Source organism: Eubalaena glacialis, chromosome 8 (assembly GCF_028564815.1).
Source record: "Eubalaena glacialis isolate mEubGla1 chromosome 8, mEubGla1.1.hap2.+ XY, whole genome shotgun sequence".
Lineage (NCBI taxonomy): Eukaryota > Metazoa > Chordata > Mammalia > Artiodactyla > Balaenidae > Eubalaena > Eubalaena glacialis.
This window is the reverse complement of record NC_083723.1, coordinates 19,256,590-19,274,183: the sequence shown is the minus strand read 5'-3', so window position 1 is coordinate 19,274,183 and position 17,594 is coordinate 19,256,590. Positions and strand designations below refer to the sequence as shown.

Below are 17,594 nucleotides of genomic sequence, written 5' to 3'. Positions count from 1 at the left end.
ACCCCCAAGCAAATTTATCCTTAGGTGGAGTATAGAAATTTCAATTATGGAATTGAAACTTGCCTGAAGTGTTTAAGTGTGGTTCTTTCAGAATAGGAGTCAAAGACAGGTTTCATTGCTCAGGGAAAAAAAGGCAGATTAATTTCCTTAACTTGTCTTCAATAAGAATTCAGGGAATTCAGTTGAAGCTTATTATCAGAACTTGCTGAACTACTTTAAAAAACTGGCTTTTTAACATCCCAAGCCTCTGTAGTTGTCCTCTCAGACCTCTTATTCCCTGCCCCCGTTAAAATTAATATTTAACATTAAATACCAGTAATAACAAACCTCAATGTACATAAAATGTTTCTTAAGTTTATATAAATTTGTTTTCTTCTCACAGCCTGGTTCACCGGGACCTGTAATCCCTGTCCAGCCACATGGGAAAATACTCACAAAGCCGGATTCCCATTGGGAGGGAACAGTTACTGGGTCAGAAGCTGAGAGCGGTGTCCACCTGAAAACAGAACTCCATCAAAAACAGCTGTCAAGTAACAGCCAGGCACTTTCAAAGAATCATCCTCCACAGCCACTGGTGCGCAGTTCATCCGAGCAGCTTGCACAGAAGCTGCCTTCTGCGCCCGTGAAGTTGCACTGTCCTCCATCACCTCACGTAGAAAATCCTCCAAAGTCATCGACGCCTCACACACCTGTACAGCACGGTTATCTTTCACCAAAGCCTCCTTCACAGCAGTTAGGCTCTCCCTACAGGCCTCACCATTCTCAGTCACCTCAAGTCGGAACCCCTCAGCGAGAGCCTCAAAGAAATTTTTACCCAGCAGCACAGAACCTTCAAGCCAGTACGCAGCAGGCACCTTCTGGAGCACTGTTTACACAGACGCCCTCAGGACAGTCTTCGGCAGCATACAGTCAGTTTAACCAGCAGAGCCTGGGCAGCACGGCACCACCCCCTCCACCCCCTCCGCCCCCTTCCTCTTCCTCTTACTATCAAAACCAGCAGCCCTCCGCAAACTTTCAGAACTATAATCAGCTGAAAGGCAGTCTTTCCCAACAAACTGTGTTTACATCAGGACCAAATCAAGCACTTCCTGGCACCACAGGCCAGCAAGCCGTTCCGGGACACCACGTTACTCCAGGGCACTTTCTGCCCTCGCAGAACCCTCCCGTTCACCATCAGACTTCCGCTGCTGTAGTCCCCCCGCCTCCTCCCCCGCCTCCCGCTCCAGGACCACACCTGGTCCAGCAACAGCCACACTCCGTAGCACATGGCGTGGGGCCTGTTCATGCTGTCACCCCTGGGTCCCACGTTCACTCTCAAACTGCTGGACACCATCTGCCACCACCCCCTCCCCCTCCCGGCCCCACCCCGCATCACCATCCACCGCCCCATCCCCCAACAGGACTCCAAGGTCTGCAAGCACAACACCAGCATGTGGTGAACTCGGCCCCTCCACCACCCCCTCCTCCTCCGCCTTCCAGTGTTTTGGCTTCTGGGCATCATACCCCATCGGCTCAAGCCTTACACCACCCACCTCATCAAGGACCTCCACTTTTTCCTTCAAGTGCTCATCCAGCTGTACCACCGTATCCCTCACAAGCTACACATCACACCACTCTGGGACCGGGACCCCAACACCAGCCTTCTGGAACAGGGCCACATTGTCCATTACCAGTTGCAGGTCCTCATCTCCAGCCCCAAGGACCAAACAGTATTCCCACACCTACCGCTTCAGGGTTCTGTCCTCATCCTGGCTCTGTGGCCCTGCCACATGGGGTTCAAGGACCTCAGCAGGCATCTCCAGTGCCTGGACAGATTCCAATTCACAGAGCACAGGTGCCACCAACATTTCAGAACAATTACCATGGTTCAGGGTGGCATTAAAATGGACTCCAAAAACATTTTTTAAAATGTTCTGTAAGATAAACTGTATATTTCATATGTACCTGTTAAGGTACTTTTTAAAGCTTGTACATGAAACTTTGTATAAAAAAACAAAAACACCAGTGCTCTCTCATTGTATTTTTCCCATTTTTGCTTTTTAAAAAATTCCTTAAAAAATGTGCTGTTAAGCCAGTGTAGGTATCTTTTATTTTGTAAGTAAGTGAACATTCCAGCTGTTTTTCTGGCAGTAGATTTGATGCTACATGATCTTTAAATTTTGTTGTTGGAATTAAATTCATTTAGTGAATGTTTTCTACATTATTTTATACATAAGCATTAAATACACGGCTCAGTAATGGCAGTACGAGGATTTCCTTTCTATCAATCAGCAGTTCTGTGAGTGCATCTTTTGTATTAAAAAAAAAAATGCAATACAGATTTTTAGTTTGGTGTGAAGATGGCTCATTTTGTTTTATCGGTTATTTGCAAGCAAAATGTAATTTAATGTATAGCTGATTTTTAATGTCTCCTGACAAACTGTAAATACTGCATTTCTTTTGCGTATATAATCGCTTACAGCTTTTCTCATTTGACATATAGCACTGTACATATGACATGTCTTTGCAAAACTGTGTGATCTTTGTGAAAGTAGTACAGTATATGGCCTTTAATTTCTCTATTTTAAATATACTGTCACATTGAAGCACTGGTTGGGCATTTTAATTCATGTTAATAAACCACAATTATGTCAGTTTTACCAAATTGTCCTGTACCACTTCTGAGATTGGGGTCTGTTTATGCAAGTGTTTGTTTTTACAGAAGTTAGTTACCTTTTCCAGATAGAGTTTGTAAGGAGCCTTCCATTTTCTTTCGCAACTACTACCTCAGCTGGACTGGACCGCAGCGAGCGTCAGGAGGCGGTAAAGGCTTGTTCCTGGAATGTGCCTACATGTTACTTTGTTGCAGGAGCAGGAGCCATAAGAAACTACCGTGCTACGTAAATGCTACATACATTTACTTACAGCTGACATGGTACAAAATGAATCCATTCCATTAAAGCATCCCATGATTCATCTATAGACTAATTTACAACTGTTTGAAAGTATGGAATATTTTACCTAAAAACACAGGACTATCTATCTAATTTGTACATGTTAGAACATGACTGAAATGTCCTATGGATGAACCAAAATTAGTTGAAAACCTTAACATTTACTGTCTAGCTATAGTATTTAGAAGAGTAGCAGGAAATTTTACAAATTTGTTTTGGGTGTACAAAACTAAAGGAAAAAGGCATTTTTAGCTGTCTCAAGTGAAACGAAAATGGCCTCTCAAGTGAACATTTTATTGCTGAAATACAAAATGCTAGTTATTATTTTGGAATAATAAATTCTTATTCTTTGTCTTCTACCTCTCAGGAGGATTAAGTAAGTAAGTATAAACCAATAGTAGTGACAGTATTTGTCAACACATATTTCACCATCCAATTACTTGACATAATTTGACACAGTATACAAATTCTGTGTATTGGAGAAAAAAGTAAACAGACTAAAAATGACTAAGATTGGCAGTAGTATGTCATGTTTTACACTTTTAATTTCCATTTCCTTTTGAAAACAGCTACATTAACACAGCTGTGTTTAGGGCTCAATCCTAATCAAGTTTTAGAAGAACTTAGGTCAACTTTGCCATCCTTGATTATCAAACAAGAGTCTACTTACGGTATTTGCAAAAGAAATACCTGTCCACGAAGAAGTGGCTTTACATCATCCAGTCATCCACCGCCACCACCCCCCCACCCGATAGTTTCAAACAGAAGACAAAGTTAACTAGTATAGTGAACTATTAATATTCACACCTCTTTAAAAGGACTGTCCTAAAGATTTTAATTCCTCATAGTTTTAGATTTGCCTACTATACAAATAATGTATACAGAAGCTTTTCTGTAAACTGCATTAATTTCTAAAAAAATTAATGGGAGAAAACTGGAATTTAAGAAGTAATTTCACCGGCAGATACAAACTGAAGTTCTCTACCCCAGCTGTTAACTAGCTATGGATGATCCAAGTACGGGAAGAAGCAAGTTAGTAAATCAGTTTTCACCTAGAAAGCTAATGCTTTTTTGAAGCTCCTATTATATCCACTTTTCCTCTGCCTTGGGGCAGTTCTAATTTCCAGACAGCCAGCTTCTGAATCTGCTAGAATCACATATGTGATCCACTGCTTGTCATTTTCCATGATGACTTCACATGGACTGGAGAAAGGAAAAGATAGGACATTCAACTAAAATCACTTGAGCTGGCTATAGTGGTTTGCATAACCAGTGGTTCTCGTTTAGCTTATATGCATTCATCATCATCAAGCCACCAAGAATCTGCTAAAAACCACACCATACCTAATACAAATGTATATTCCTTCTAGAACAATTGCTTTTACATTTATAAACTAGTTAGGCTATTTTATCCTAAATGAGAGATCCTTACAAAATTCGTAATTATCTGGATTATTTTCTAACATGAGCCAAAACTGTGTTAGACAAATTTCATTCAAGTGTGCCATAACCCTGATAAAAATTCTTACGGACTTAGGGAAGACATACATGAACTCCGTGGTTCTCGTGAGAATGGTTCCTGTGCAAATTCTGGATGGCATCACTGGTCTACAGCCACTATCTTTCACAGAACCTACAAGGTCACCTACAGCCTCAGTAGAAAAACTTAGCATGCACATTTCATAAATGAATGGTATCTTCCACCTCACAGCGATATGATCTAATGCTAACTCCTAAGAGGATTACGTGTCTTGTTCCCTCACAGTGAATACTGTTAAAAAGACAAAAAAAAAAAAAAAAAAACTGACAATGTGCAAACAAAATGTAACTAGTATGTTTTTGATGAAACATGAATTAAAAAGGTTCACAGAAATTCTAGGTAATGGAGCTATACTACAGCATCTTTTCTAGATCCACATCCTACCCTTACAAAACAATGAATGTTTTCCTCGTATTAAGCCTTAATGCATGTTCTACAACTACATTTCCTGCTACAGGAATGCTGATACTTCCTTTAGTTCTGGTTACACTACATTAAAAGGATAGCAAATGTTTATTGATTCTATCACTTCAAATATAGGCCAATGACCAAGGCAATGTCTGGGAAAAAAACCCAAAACACTTTAATTTTTAAGACAACTGCAAGCACCTCAAACAATGGATTATTGTTACAACACTTGTTATCTTTTCACAATCTAGTTATTGCAAAGGCATATGGATAAATGTTAATGGACAAAGTCAAGAAAAACGAGGCACCTTGAGGAATGTAAAACAAACAAAAAAATTCAATCCACTGATTTCTAAAAGAGGCTAAATGTACCTCTATATATTACATTCTAAAATTGTATTGCCTACTACGGTTTGTGTTCTGGATTCTACAGTTTTAAGGAAATGCATAAACAAAATTGTGTGCAACCTGAAAAGGGAAAAAGTCATTTTCTCAACTTCAATGCATGGAAAGACAATGAAAAAGCTTGTAAAATGTGTTGTAGCCACACACGAAACTGTCTCTGGAATGAATGCAATCCCTGTTACCTCTGAGATGTTAGTATTCTGCCCACTGCACTGCAAATTGTACATATCATACCTTGGTTCTACACAAACACGAGCAAGCTTTTCCAAAAAATATACGTATATTTTTTCATTCCACACACTGAACATGTTTCTCTTATCCAATTTAATCTATGTAGAGTTAAACTTACAGGGCTTGGAGGAGGCAACACCACGTGGTACCAGGCTACCACATTTTTAAAGGGAAATTGCTCTTTTTCCTTAAAAGTACCTTTAATTTAAAATATGCAAAAATGTGAATGGGAGTGCTAAACTATAATACGTATTTTAGAATGAGAAGCATGTCTTTTCTTTGTATAAAGTGCCATATAGGGAATGATATAACCCAGAGCCAGTTGTTTAAAATCCAATGCAAAAGGACAGTCATGGAATGAAAAGTGTGCACAACTCCTCGGAGTAGTTCACGCCCATTACATGCAACTTCGGCTACAAAGCACTCAAGACTGGGTAGCTTTTCTGAAATTTGAGTCCCCATCCCATATTTAATGGAAATTAACATTTACAGGGTGCATTTACATACACTATAATACAGGAATGATGTCCCTTTGCCAGAAGATCAAATTGTACATTTCCTTGCTATTTCTTGGTTCCAACTTGATAATTTCTTAAGATTGTAAATTATATAGTACTCAGCTAAAATATTTCTTCATAAATAGTTACAAAACCTGCCAAAACACAAGGAGGAAAGTATTTTTCGTTCAAAAAAATTGACATTTGAATGTCACACAACACAAGAAACAATGCTTAGAGACATGTTATTGTTTCCAGAAGTAAAGTGGGTCAGTAACTACTAAGCTGAAGACAAAAGACTGCCCTTCCCCAGGATCACAGTGCACAAAAAGCAAAATGTCAAACGACAGTACCTCAAAGCAAAATAAAAGGTCTGAGGATGAAGCCAGCTCACTTGTAATCCTGTTAAGAACGAGAGTCCCCCTTTAGGGCCAATGCACTGGACAACATGTGCCAGCTCAGAATGCGTGTGTGCAGAATCTGCTAAGAATTCAACCAAGGATGCCGAAGGCATTCGCCAGCTGAGGCTCGTTTTTCTGGAACCATTTCTAACATTGGGATCAGGAAATCTGTAAACTGTGCAGCATCTTCATGGGGCCAGCCATACTTTTCCACAAGTACATCAAAGAGGCTCCAGGGCTTCAGCTTGGTGATGTGTCGCAGTTCTCCTACAGGGAAAAACAGGCATGTCAAGAAAGCTCCCAGCTGTGCATTTCCCATTGTTGGTCCAGCCGGGTTCTTTACAATGAAGCAGATACCTACCTGCTCAACACTGCATGACAACAGAGGCCAGCTTTCCCACAGACGAAAATGTCACATTTCAAGTAAGCTTGGTGAATATAAACAAGGGTTCATTTAAAAAGGAAGAATTCATTTGTATCAGTTCCAAGTTTCTTTAAATAAGCAGAGCATGCTGAGGACGCCCAGAATATTTTCATTTGCAAAGACTGACCGAGGCACTCTCCCCAACTTGGGATTCTTTGCAATTTGCAAATTTGCTTAGAAAAAGCTTTAAGATACATGCTATTTAAACTCCTTGGACCATTTTTTCTGCAGGTTACCATGCAAAGAAAGGGGAATCTTTTCCCCTGGAAGAGCGCTATTCAAGAGAACTTGACAGTAGTGATAGTAGAGGTGTACTTCATAGGTACTGTCCAATATGGTCGCTGCCAGCTCAATGTGGCTACTGAGCACTCAGAACAGGGTGAGTGCAACTAAGGAACAGAAGTTTAATTTTAAGTTAAGTTTAAAATAGCCACAAATAGCTAGTGGCGACTGTACTGGACAGCACAGCCCTAGAGCCAGCCCAAATCAAATACCATTCATCTCCACACATTTGCTGTAAAATCTAAGCTATCAGGACATCAATTTATAAAGCCTGAAGTTATACTTTTCAAAATGTGCTAACTGCAGTATGAAAAGTGTGGGTTATGAGCAGCCCTGACAGAGTGACTGACAAGCTCGTAAATGGTCCACGAACTATAACAGCCTTGTTCGCAATAGGAAAAAAAGTTATTTTTAAAGTCAAACTGCCAAAAGGACAGGAGAACTGTCGCTAAGAATGACTCGTCTGCTCTGTCTGTTCACAGGAGCCGCGCACCGAGAGGCCTCCTCCGTTTGCCCCGCGGCTCCCCTCGTCCTGGGGCCCAAGCCGCCGACAACGGGCGGGCGCCCTCACACAGAGGCCAGTTCCCCTCTCCGCTGGCACCTGCTGTAACCTAACTGACGAGGGGTTTGTACACGCAACGCACTGACAGGGGGTTAGTCCTGTGCTCACAAAGGTCTCCTCAGGAGGCCTGGTCCGCTCTACCCAGTTATTCAACTCAGTGTACACACACACCCCTCCTGTTTCTTTAATCATAAAGAAGATAAAAGGATATCACAGAAAATTACAAAAACAAAGGAAAAACGACTGGTAATCCACCCACGATGACCTTTCCTTTGGGCCTACACTCTTTCAACCTGCGTTCTTATGAACTGGTCTGTCTACAGAGTAGTCATCACGACGCGCACACAGTTCTGAATACAGAAATCACTAGAAGATATTTCTCGTGAAAGGGACTGGGTGTGAAGTCAGTTCCTGGCTCCCAGGTAAAGACGGGGGACAGAGTTAAGCGTGGAGGCTGCAGGTCAGGTCTACTGTCCTGAGGCAGGTGGACCCGCCACCTTAGAGGAGAAAGTGTTCCCTCTCCCAGCAGGAAACACAGTCCCCGTGAGAACAAGTGGGAGCGACCACTGAGCGTTCGCCCCTTTAACCCAGAAATTCCCGCCGCAGGGATCCCGCCTAAGGAGATGAACCCTGGCACCCACCCACCCCGCCATGCCCCCACACTATGCTCACTGCAAAATTATATACACTCACAAAATTACAAGTGCTCAGTAATCAGAGAACGGTGGTCAAAAACACAGCCAGCCACAGTACACCCACTTGACGAGGAGGAGTTAACAGTACGCAGTAACGTGTGGGAAAGTGTATGGTAACATGTTTAGTAGTGACGTTAGTCAAAACTGTGTTCTACATACGACCCCAAGAGCCCATAAAGATGGAAAGCAGGTGCTCTGAGACACCGGCTTTGTTTTACAGTTGTTTCTTTCTCGTTCTGCATTGTCTCTAATGAAGCTCTATTGATTTTACAGTGACTGCTCGTCTCACCAGGGCGAGGTTAGAGCAAACTAAGAAAGCACACACACAGCACGGCGAAACCAGCTCCGTGGGTGGAGACCTGGAATAAACGTGCGCCAGGTCTGCACATGAGAGCAACTGCTGAGCTCGGTCCGCTCAGGCCCGCTCGGAACATGGGGATCTGCTCCTGAGGACGCAGTTCTCAGACTAAACTCCATACACAGGCAACAGAGTACAATCTTCCATGAAAAGAGAGGTGCTTTACCATGACAGGTGCCTTAAAATCTACGTAATAACAGTGATGAAAACAATACAAAGGCTGGAAAGCTATACCGAACTAGCCGCTCCAATAAACTGATAAAAATGATTCCAAAGGAGATCCTAAAATATCTGACATACTTTTGACCAGGTAATCCCACAAAAAAAACTGTATGTGAAAAGATACTGTCTGTAATAGGAAAATATGCAGTATGCAAAACAGTCCTAAATATCAAGATACTGAATACATAATAATACTGCAATATAACAGAATAGTGTGTTGCCTTTAAAAAGAACAAATATGTGGATCATTGAGATAGGTGGTAAAACTCTATAATGCCAAGAAAGACGAAATAAACTCGCCTCGGCCCTATGATCCTATGCACAACTTCTTATGTTCAATTCCATGATAAGAAGAAACGCTGTCTTATAAAACAGTTGAAAAAGGTCACCTAAAAACAAACCCTAAGCCCCCAAACTTGCGCGTCTATTGCTAGAAACGCCAAGAACAGGTTCCTCTGATGAGTAAGGGCTTCAAGTCCATTCACCAACTCCAGACCGGCCCACAACACACCAGAAACGAGCCAACTCCACTCCCACCACGTATAAGACAAAAATAAAATAACCAGATAGTACAACATTTTAAAAATAATTTTTTACTATTGTCCTATTGTACAAGTAGCTTTTACCTTGACAATTTTTTCCCTTAGGAAAATATACCAAGATATGTTTTGTTGAAACAAATTGTGTCAGTAACGAACCACTTGATTGTGACAGTCTTTTCTTTTTAAACCGTTTCCAGCCTTCTTTCCTAAAGAATACTGAGTAATACTTAACCTTCCCTCGGCGTCAGCTCTCACCCACACGCAGGCCACCCAGACACCAGCAAGGCCAGATGGGCAGCTGCCTCTCAGGCTTCCTGACCCACTCCGGGGGCAGAATCACCCTGACAGATCAGGGAAGGCTGACAGGGAGGGGCCCTGAGGGAGGGCCCCTCCCCTGGAGTAAAGGCTCTGGGAGGCCACTCCACATGCCAGCCTCAGGTCATCAGGGTGCTCTCTAAGGAAAAAAGTTAAGTACTTCCATTATACTCCTCTTGAATATTAAGTGATTTGTGAAGGAAAATGTATTATATTGACTATGAAATTACAGCATTCCAGAATTACACACACAAGCATATGAGGTTTTACACCACACACGGGGGACGAAAAAGGGAAATCCTGGTACTGTAACTCCTGGTAACTAGAAAAGAAACCATGATATGAAATAAATTAGGACAAATTTCAATAGCATACACATAGAAAGGAAACCTATCAATAAATACAGGTACAAAGCAAGACAAAAAAACACAAGAAATTTGAACAAATTCCTACAAAGTACATGTAGGTAAATATTTGAGGTGAAGATCTGTATTAAACCATACCTCCCACACATAAAATAGATCCTAGACCTAAGAGCTAGAACCATAAATTTTTGGAAGAAAACTGAAGAATAAATTTTCATGACCTTGAAGTAGGCAATGGTTTCTTAGATGTGATATCAAAAGCACAAGTAACAAGAAACAGAAAATTGGACTTCATCAAAATTAAAAACCTTTGTAATTCAAGTATCACAACATGTGCATTCAAGAGAAATGAAAACATTATGTCCACACAAAAACTTGTACATTGATGTTCACAGCAGCGTTATTCATAATAGCCAAAAAGTGGAAACAACCCAAATGTCCATCAACCGATGGAGAAATCTGATGTGGTCTATCCATACATAAAAAGAATGGAGTATTGATTCATGCTACCACATGGACAAACTTGGAAAGCACTAGAGTAAATGAAACAGGCCATCACAAAAATCGACATATTGCATGATTCCATTTATATGAACAATCCAGAACAGGCAAATTCATAGAGACAGAAAGTAGATCAGGGTTGCCAGGGGCTGAGGGCAGGGGGATGGAGAGTGAGTGTTAATGGGCCCAGGGTTTCTTTGTGAGGTAACGAAAATGTTCTAAAATCAGAGACTGGTGGTAATGGTTGCATAGCTGTGTGAATATACTAAAAACTACTGAATGGCACACTTTGGAAGGGTAAATTGTATGCTGTGTAGATTACACTTCAGTAAAACTGTTACTGAAAAACTGGCACAAAGCATACAACAAAATAACTTTAAAAGAATTGCAATGCTGTGTTAAAGGATGCAGTAAAAACAAACATCTCACTACTGACGAGCTCATACTAAATGATAGGAATAAATGGGATGAACTATAATAGAATTTACCTGAACCTGTTACAGCAATTTCTTTTTTTTTTGCACCACACGCTCAAATTTGAATGAGTAAAACAGTAATTCAAAGCTACTCTTGGCTGTGGCTCGTGGTCTGTTATTCCCCACATACCTTTGCTGTGTGTTCTGTGTCACTACAGCCAGCCTCCAGGCTGCAGCACTGTCACTATCACACACTATCTCCACCACAACTCTCGCTGGGAGGCCTCTCACACAGCCTCCAAGCAGGGACCCAGGGCAGAGCGAGCCTGCCGTCAGCGATGCCAGGACGACGAGCGTTACTAGGACTGCCCCAGCACCGAGGGTCAGCCACAGCCCCGCTTCTAGCCCACAAAGACTTCCATCTGAAACAAAGACTGGGGGCTTCCCCGGCGGTGCAGTGGTTAAGAATCCGCTTGCCAATGCAGGGGACACGGGTTTGAGCCCTGGTGCGGGAAGATCCCACATGCTGCGGAGCAGCTAAGCCCGTAAGCCACAACTACTGAGGCCCACGCACCTAGAGCCCGTGCTCCGCAACAAGAGAGGCCACCGCAATGAGAAGCCCGCGCACCGCAACGAAGACCCAACACAGCCAAAAATAATAATAATAATAAATTATAAGAAAATAAAAAATAAATAAAACAAAGACTGGACTCAGGTGAAGGCTTTCAAATGTACTAAGTCGGCAGGGAGCCACCTTCACCAGGCACCACCCGCCAACCTGGGCTCCGGGCAGCAGGCAGGGAAGGAAGCAGACGGAGCCCCTGCTCGCACGGAGCTCAGCTTCTGAGAGAGAGTTTATCACAGAGAGGGAAAACCAGAACTCTTATAACACAGAATTAGTGCTTCAGATAAAATTAGAGTTAAAGCAGTTTATGTTTTAAAAGTTTTGAGACTCACTAGTATGAAGAAACTTTTCTAGTTATTTCCAGAATCCAGCTCCCGCTGAGACCAGCCCAGTTCACACTTCCCCGCAGGCCCATCTCGGCGTCCAGCTCCTACAGGACAGAGTGAGGCCTCGCTGAGCCCTGCATCCTTCCTCCCCAGCATTTCCAGGCCAGACACGCCTCAAGTTCACAAACTGCTCTAAGCCCACGTGTGCAATCTGCCTGTCTTCACTGCCTACGCCATGTGGAAATGCTATGACCGAGAAGGTTTTAAACTTGAAGCCACGAAAATCAAGTGGGGCAGTGACCATCCTATCCTGTATGGGCCAAACGCCACAGAGGGGCTTTTCTCTTCACAGAAGTAAGAGAATCTGTTGATTTTTAGGTAATTCTGGAGCTAAGTTAAAATCATTCTAACAAGTTTCATCTCAAGATTAAAAATTAAGAATAGTGCCTCTTTTAAAACCCAGCTCCTGGGATTTCCCTGGCGGTCCAGCGGCTGGGACTCCACGCTCTCACTGTTGAGGGCACAGGTTTGATCCCTGGTCAGGGAACTAAGATCCCACAAGCAGCGCGGCGTGGCCAAAACAAAACAAAACTAAACTAAACTAAAAGCCCAGCTCCTGAGTTTCACCCTCCTTTCTCACCCCCTCCTACACTTTTCCTCATCTTCTACTGGACACCACTTATCCTGTTGCCGTTCCTGCAAATGTACTCCTTTGGCTACACAGAAGTTTCTTGCATGCTCTGAAATTCTCCACTGTATTCAAGAGGTCTTTGGTCTGACACATCCTATCGCTCACCTATATTACAATACACTCAACGCCCTCATCTAGAATCAAGTAGTTTTTCCTTTTTAAAGTTAACTGTCTCCTCTCATACTTCCATTCTCAATACAGCAACTTCTACTAAAATGATGGCTACTGATGGCTCAACAGAGTATCTGCTCGGTGGCACAGTAAGGTGTGCTCCTGGCTGTACTGTTTTTCTCGCCATCACCTGAGGGCTGGGACACTTTCCCGGGTTTGTGCCTTAGTCCATTCAGGCTGCTATCACAAAATATGACTGACTAGGGAGCTTACAAGCAACAAATTTACTTCTCACAGTCCTGGAGGCAGGGCGCCAGCATGGGCGGGTGAGGGCCCTCTTCCAGCTCAGAGATTTCCTGTGTCCTCAGGTGGCGGAGGGGCTAGCGAGCTCTCTGTGTCTCTCCGTAAGGCACTACGTCATCCATGCCTTTACATGCTTTCCAACAGCCCCGCTCCTAACACTGTCACCTTTAGGGGGTCAGGAACGGGTTTGGAGGGACCCACTCAGACCACAGCAGAACAGCCTAGGGACAAAATCCACAGAGGTGCTTACTTCTGTTGGGCCACACCTTGACACCCTGACCAAGATGGCTTTCCTTAAAGATCTTTGGTGGCTAATGCCCACACCCAAAGGAATGACCAGCAGATTAAACCCTAACAGGGTGAGGACAGTAATTATACTCCCAGCCACAAAAATCCAGCTCAATTTTAATAAAATGCCTGGCCAAGAAATAATTTAAACTAGGAGCAGTCATTTTACCCTGGATTGTAAGCAAGAAGACGCCACTTAGCTGCGTTTGATGTTTAGCTTTAATGCACAGACCCCGCTCTTCTGCCCTGGCCTCGGGGTGGGGATGAAACCTGCTTTCCACCCAGGAGAACGAGAGCAGGAAGACCTGCTGCTCAGCCCTCTCGAGTCCCACTGCTTGCCAACGTGACGGAAGCAAATTAAGAGCAGTTTTCAATTTCGCCTTTCTCTATCAGTTCTGGCACAAAGGTATTTTAGAAAAAATTTTAAATGGATACATTTAAGAGCCCATTATTTCCAAAATGTATATTCACTCCCCTTACTGGGGCAGGCAAAGCCAAAACACATTTTTAATGCAACCAATCACTCCCCTCATCCCAAGGCGCATGGTGAAATCGACTTCAGGACAGGCCCTCATTCGTCATCGTACTATTCCCAAGACTTCTGTGAAAACCCTAAATCCCTTTTGAGTTTCACAGTTACCATAAACAAACAATCATCAGGAAAGAACTTAAGTCCCAATTCCCAGTCATTTTAGGGGATTTCTTGCCTGATCATCCAAAGGAAGGAAAAAAGGACTCTAGTCACCACAGTAACACAAGTCCATGTGTTGTCGGCCTATCTCTACCACGGATGCCAGATGCACTTCAATTCCACAGGCCACCTTCAAACAAGCTCCTCAAAACAGAGCCCACGCACACAACTCCTACAGCACACATACGTAACAGTGTGATGATGGAACAGCAAGGTCCTGTGCAAGCACTGTATACTCCCATCTGGGCGCAGGCAGTGGTCCACTTGTCCGAGGAGTAGGGCGCTTATGGAAAGGCCAGTGTGAAAGCCGCCCTCCAGCATGAGGGACCCAGGACAGAGAGCTGTGGGCTGGAACCAACCACCCGCCGACATCAGTACCCCAGGCATCGCTCATCAAGTCCGCTGAAGGAGCCCCACAGGTGGGATGAGGAGAGGGCTCCAAGCCCGCTGCTGGCTCTGGGCCGGGACTCAGCAGGCGTTGCCCCCAGTCCCTGCAGCCCAGACCAGGGGCAAAGCCTAACAGGAGCAAGAGTCTCAGAGCAGCCATCTCCACGAGCAAACCTGACCACAGGCTGCTGGCAGGGGTACCTTCAAATCATTTGCCTGACTTCATTTTCTCACCACTCAGGGATCCCCCCCCCCTTTGTTCCTCTTCAACTTCTTCCCCACCGTGCACAGCACTGGTTCCTCACCCACAGACCACGGACAGAGACGGCAGAGCCAGCCACCCTAAACAGCCCCTGCGCTACAGAGGAAAGGGCAGCAGCGGCACAAGTAAAGCAACAGTCCTCGTGTGCCTCTGCCGGCTGCTGGCCCTCACCTCGCCTGATGCCTGAGGTGGGGAAGGAGGCTCCCGCAGCCCACTCTGCTCGAGGATCAGGGGCTGTGGGCCAGAGCCCTCCCGGGCCCTCTCCCTTCCCCTCCGGGGCACCCGCAGGCCGATACTGCTACTTGCCTGACAGATCAGGCTGCTAGCTCCTGGCTGCCCTCCCCACCTGACAATGGTGAAAGCTACGGCTGGGGGCAGGTCATCTACCAGCCAAGTCCTGCTGAGGCCCAGGCCATCTCCCATAGGCTCTGAAAACAATTCTGAAATGTGGAAGAAGGAGTCTGCTTTGATTAAAATAAACACGACTCCCCAAGCCACGCCATCCCAGGCCAAAATAATCCAGAGCTTTCCCTTGCTTCAACTATGTTCAAATAACATTTTCTGGAAATTTCCTAGGAAACAGCCTACTCTCTCAGTCATACTGCTGTCCAGTTCACGATGCGCACAGCGTTATCCTGTTTGTAACTCTGCTTCAGCAACAACGGAAACAGTTCCCAATGCGCCGCGTGGTGCAGACATCCTCTCACGCCTCCTTGGATCAAGGATGCACTCACTGGAAGTCACCCCCGCTGACAGCCTCGGAGACGACCTGACACACCGTGCCCAGCCCCCCAGCACGCTCCAGCCCAGCTGTGCCACTGAACACACTGCCCTGAGCACGACTTGAGACTGCGTGAGAGTCTGGGTGTGGCGGGGGACCCCTGTACCTGCTTAAGTGACCCAGACTCGAAGACCAGAGTCTCAGAACGAAAATTAATACGTGTCCGAAGAACATTTTTCCTCGACAATTTTTTTTCCTCTGATGAGCTTTAAAAAGGAAATAAGATATTGCATCCAGTTACATATTTCACAGGTTACCCACGGGTATTCCCAAAAAACCTAAGAGCTGTGGTCAACGCACTCAGAGTACGTGAGCAGGAAACCACTGTCTTGGCACGGTTCGCTCTCAGGCCTCATGCATTCACGGGGAGATGGAATTTAAGGGGTAAGACAGGACTGGTTAGCTGAACATCACCAAAGTATATCATAAAAGGTTATTACTCTACAAGAATTCCTTATCTCACAGGAAAGTAAAAAGTCAAATTGGTTTTCCAAATTTGGCTAAAGCAGGGGAGATAGAGTATCTAGTACTTGCAGAAATTTCTAGAAACTCCATGTCCCGCTCACATCAACTTTAAACAGTTCTTTTTTAACGGGAATTGCACCCCCCCCCCCAAATCAAAGCTGGAAAAACATGAGTTAAGAGGACTATCTATGCTCACATCAAAGACTATGGCATTGGGGGAGGGCTCTGTAAAAATAAATTCCCCGGGGCTTTTTAAAAAAATTGATCACTAACTAGGGACTACATAGGGCAAAGAGAGTTGTTCGAGGTCATGCCAAGGAAGATCAACGAGAACTGTAATATTAAAATAAATCACCTACAGTACAGTGTGAGGTAATGCACTGGGAGAAGAGCATCTGATTTATAAGAATGTGAGGCACACAGGACTTCACAGGCCCACACCCCTACAGAAACAGCTCAGACACATGAGACAGGACGCAGATGGACAGTCATTAAGTCCAGTCTCTAGGCCACCTCTGCTCCACTGCAAAAACACTCTGGTTCCAGAAACAATGTGGAAAATGGAAAGGTAAGCCTAGCTGCTTTCTAAAAATCATTTAAAACTCTTACAAATACTTGAATACATGGATTGGTGCTTAGCGTAAAGGAGAGGTGTGGAGGAGGTCAAAGGATTTTTGGAAGATTGTTCTCTTACAAAATCCTTATTCCACAGATATCAGATGATTCTTTATTTCTTGAGGGCCTTCTTCAGCAGACTCCCCCAGCGGTAAGTCCAGATCTTTCTCCACTGCCCAAACGCGAACGCACAATTTCTCCTTTGGGAGAGGATTACGCTGAAAATTAGTGTTGCATAAATACCGTTACCTTTTCTGGTGAAAAACTCCTTGGAATATTTCCCCAACATAGCGTATTTTCGAGGGACTTTCCCCAGCAGTTCAATGATCAATGCTATGTGATCTGCATTGGGAAACATTGCCAGCAAAACAGAAACACACGACAATTTAATCAGTACACTGCATGCAGACATTGCCATCGCCCGCGCAGACAGAAACAGAGCGCAGCGTCAACAAGCAGAGCACAGGCTCTGCCCGAGTGGCCAGATTCAAGGCACCGCAGAGGAGCTGATGCACAGGGCGGCCGCAGGACGGGGCCAAGCAGGGGCTCCTTCTCGACTCTGAAGTCAGCACAGGAATTCTGCTGGGCTGCTTTTGGAATTTAGGAGAAAGGCCTTTGTCACCATTAATGCTACAATCAGCAGCTGCTATTCCATTTCTGTCTGCATCGTGGCGTTTTTCAAAAAGAAGAGGTACTACCTCTGCGATTGAAGAATTCCCGAGAATATTTTCCAGATAGAGCAAAGTGCCTTGGGATACTGCCTAGCAGCTCTATGATGTGGGCTATGTGGTCTATGGAGGAGAGAAAAAAAAGGATACGGGAATGGGAGGGGCAGAGGGAAGAAGGATGGGATAAAAGAAGAGGGGGAAAAAATTGAAATTAGTAAAAAATCAGAAATAGATTCAAATCAACAATGTCTGCAGCACATCCATGCAGAGGCTTCTGGGACTGG

General features: G+C 44.2%; 2 protein-coding genes across 13 annotated transcripts in view; one reads left to right on the top strand and one right to left on the bottom strand.

Annotated features, from left to right (window-relative positions):
• The window catches only part of KMT2E (lysine methyltransferase 2E (inactive)), a 96,684-nt gene extending 94,711 nt beyond the window's left edge, over nt 1-1,973 (top strand). For all 5 annotated transcript variants that reach the window (XM_061198456.1, XM_061198453.1, XM_061198454.1 and 2 more), the window contains one exon: nt 383-1,973. In XM_061198456.1, coding sequence (XP_061054439.1) covers nt 383-1,882 — 1,500 coding nt within the window. In that variant the 3' untranslated portion in view covers nt 1,883-1,973. The remainder of the gene's footprint in view (nt 1-382) is intronic.
• Nucleotides 1,974-5,084: 3,111 nt separating this feature from the next.
• SRPK2 (SRSF protein kinase 2) overlaps nt 5,085-17,594 on the bottom strand; it is a 227,511-nt gene continuing 215,001 nt past the window's right edge. For 5 of the 8 annotated variants that reach the window (XM_061197618.1, XM_061197611.1, XM_061197613.1 and 2 more), the window contains 3 exons: nt 17,341-17,433; nt 16,892-16,984; nt 5,085-6,682 (listed from right to left, as the gene is read on the bottom strand). In XM_061197618.1, coding sequence (XP_061053601.1) covers nt 6,498-6,682; nt 16,892-16,984; nt 17,341-17,433 — 371 coding nt within the window. In that variant the 3' untranslated portion in view covers nt 5,085-6,497. The remainder of the gene's footprint in view (nt 6,683-16,891; nt 16,985-17,340; nt 17,434-17,594) is intronic. The other 3 variants (XM_061197619.1, XM_061197616.1, XM_061197617.1) reach the window with 2 other exon arrangements.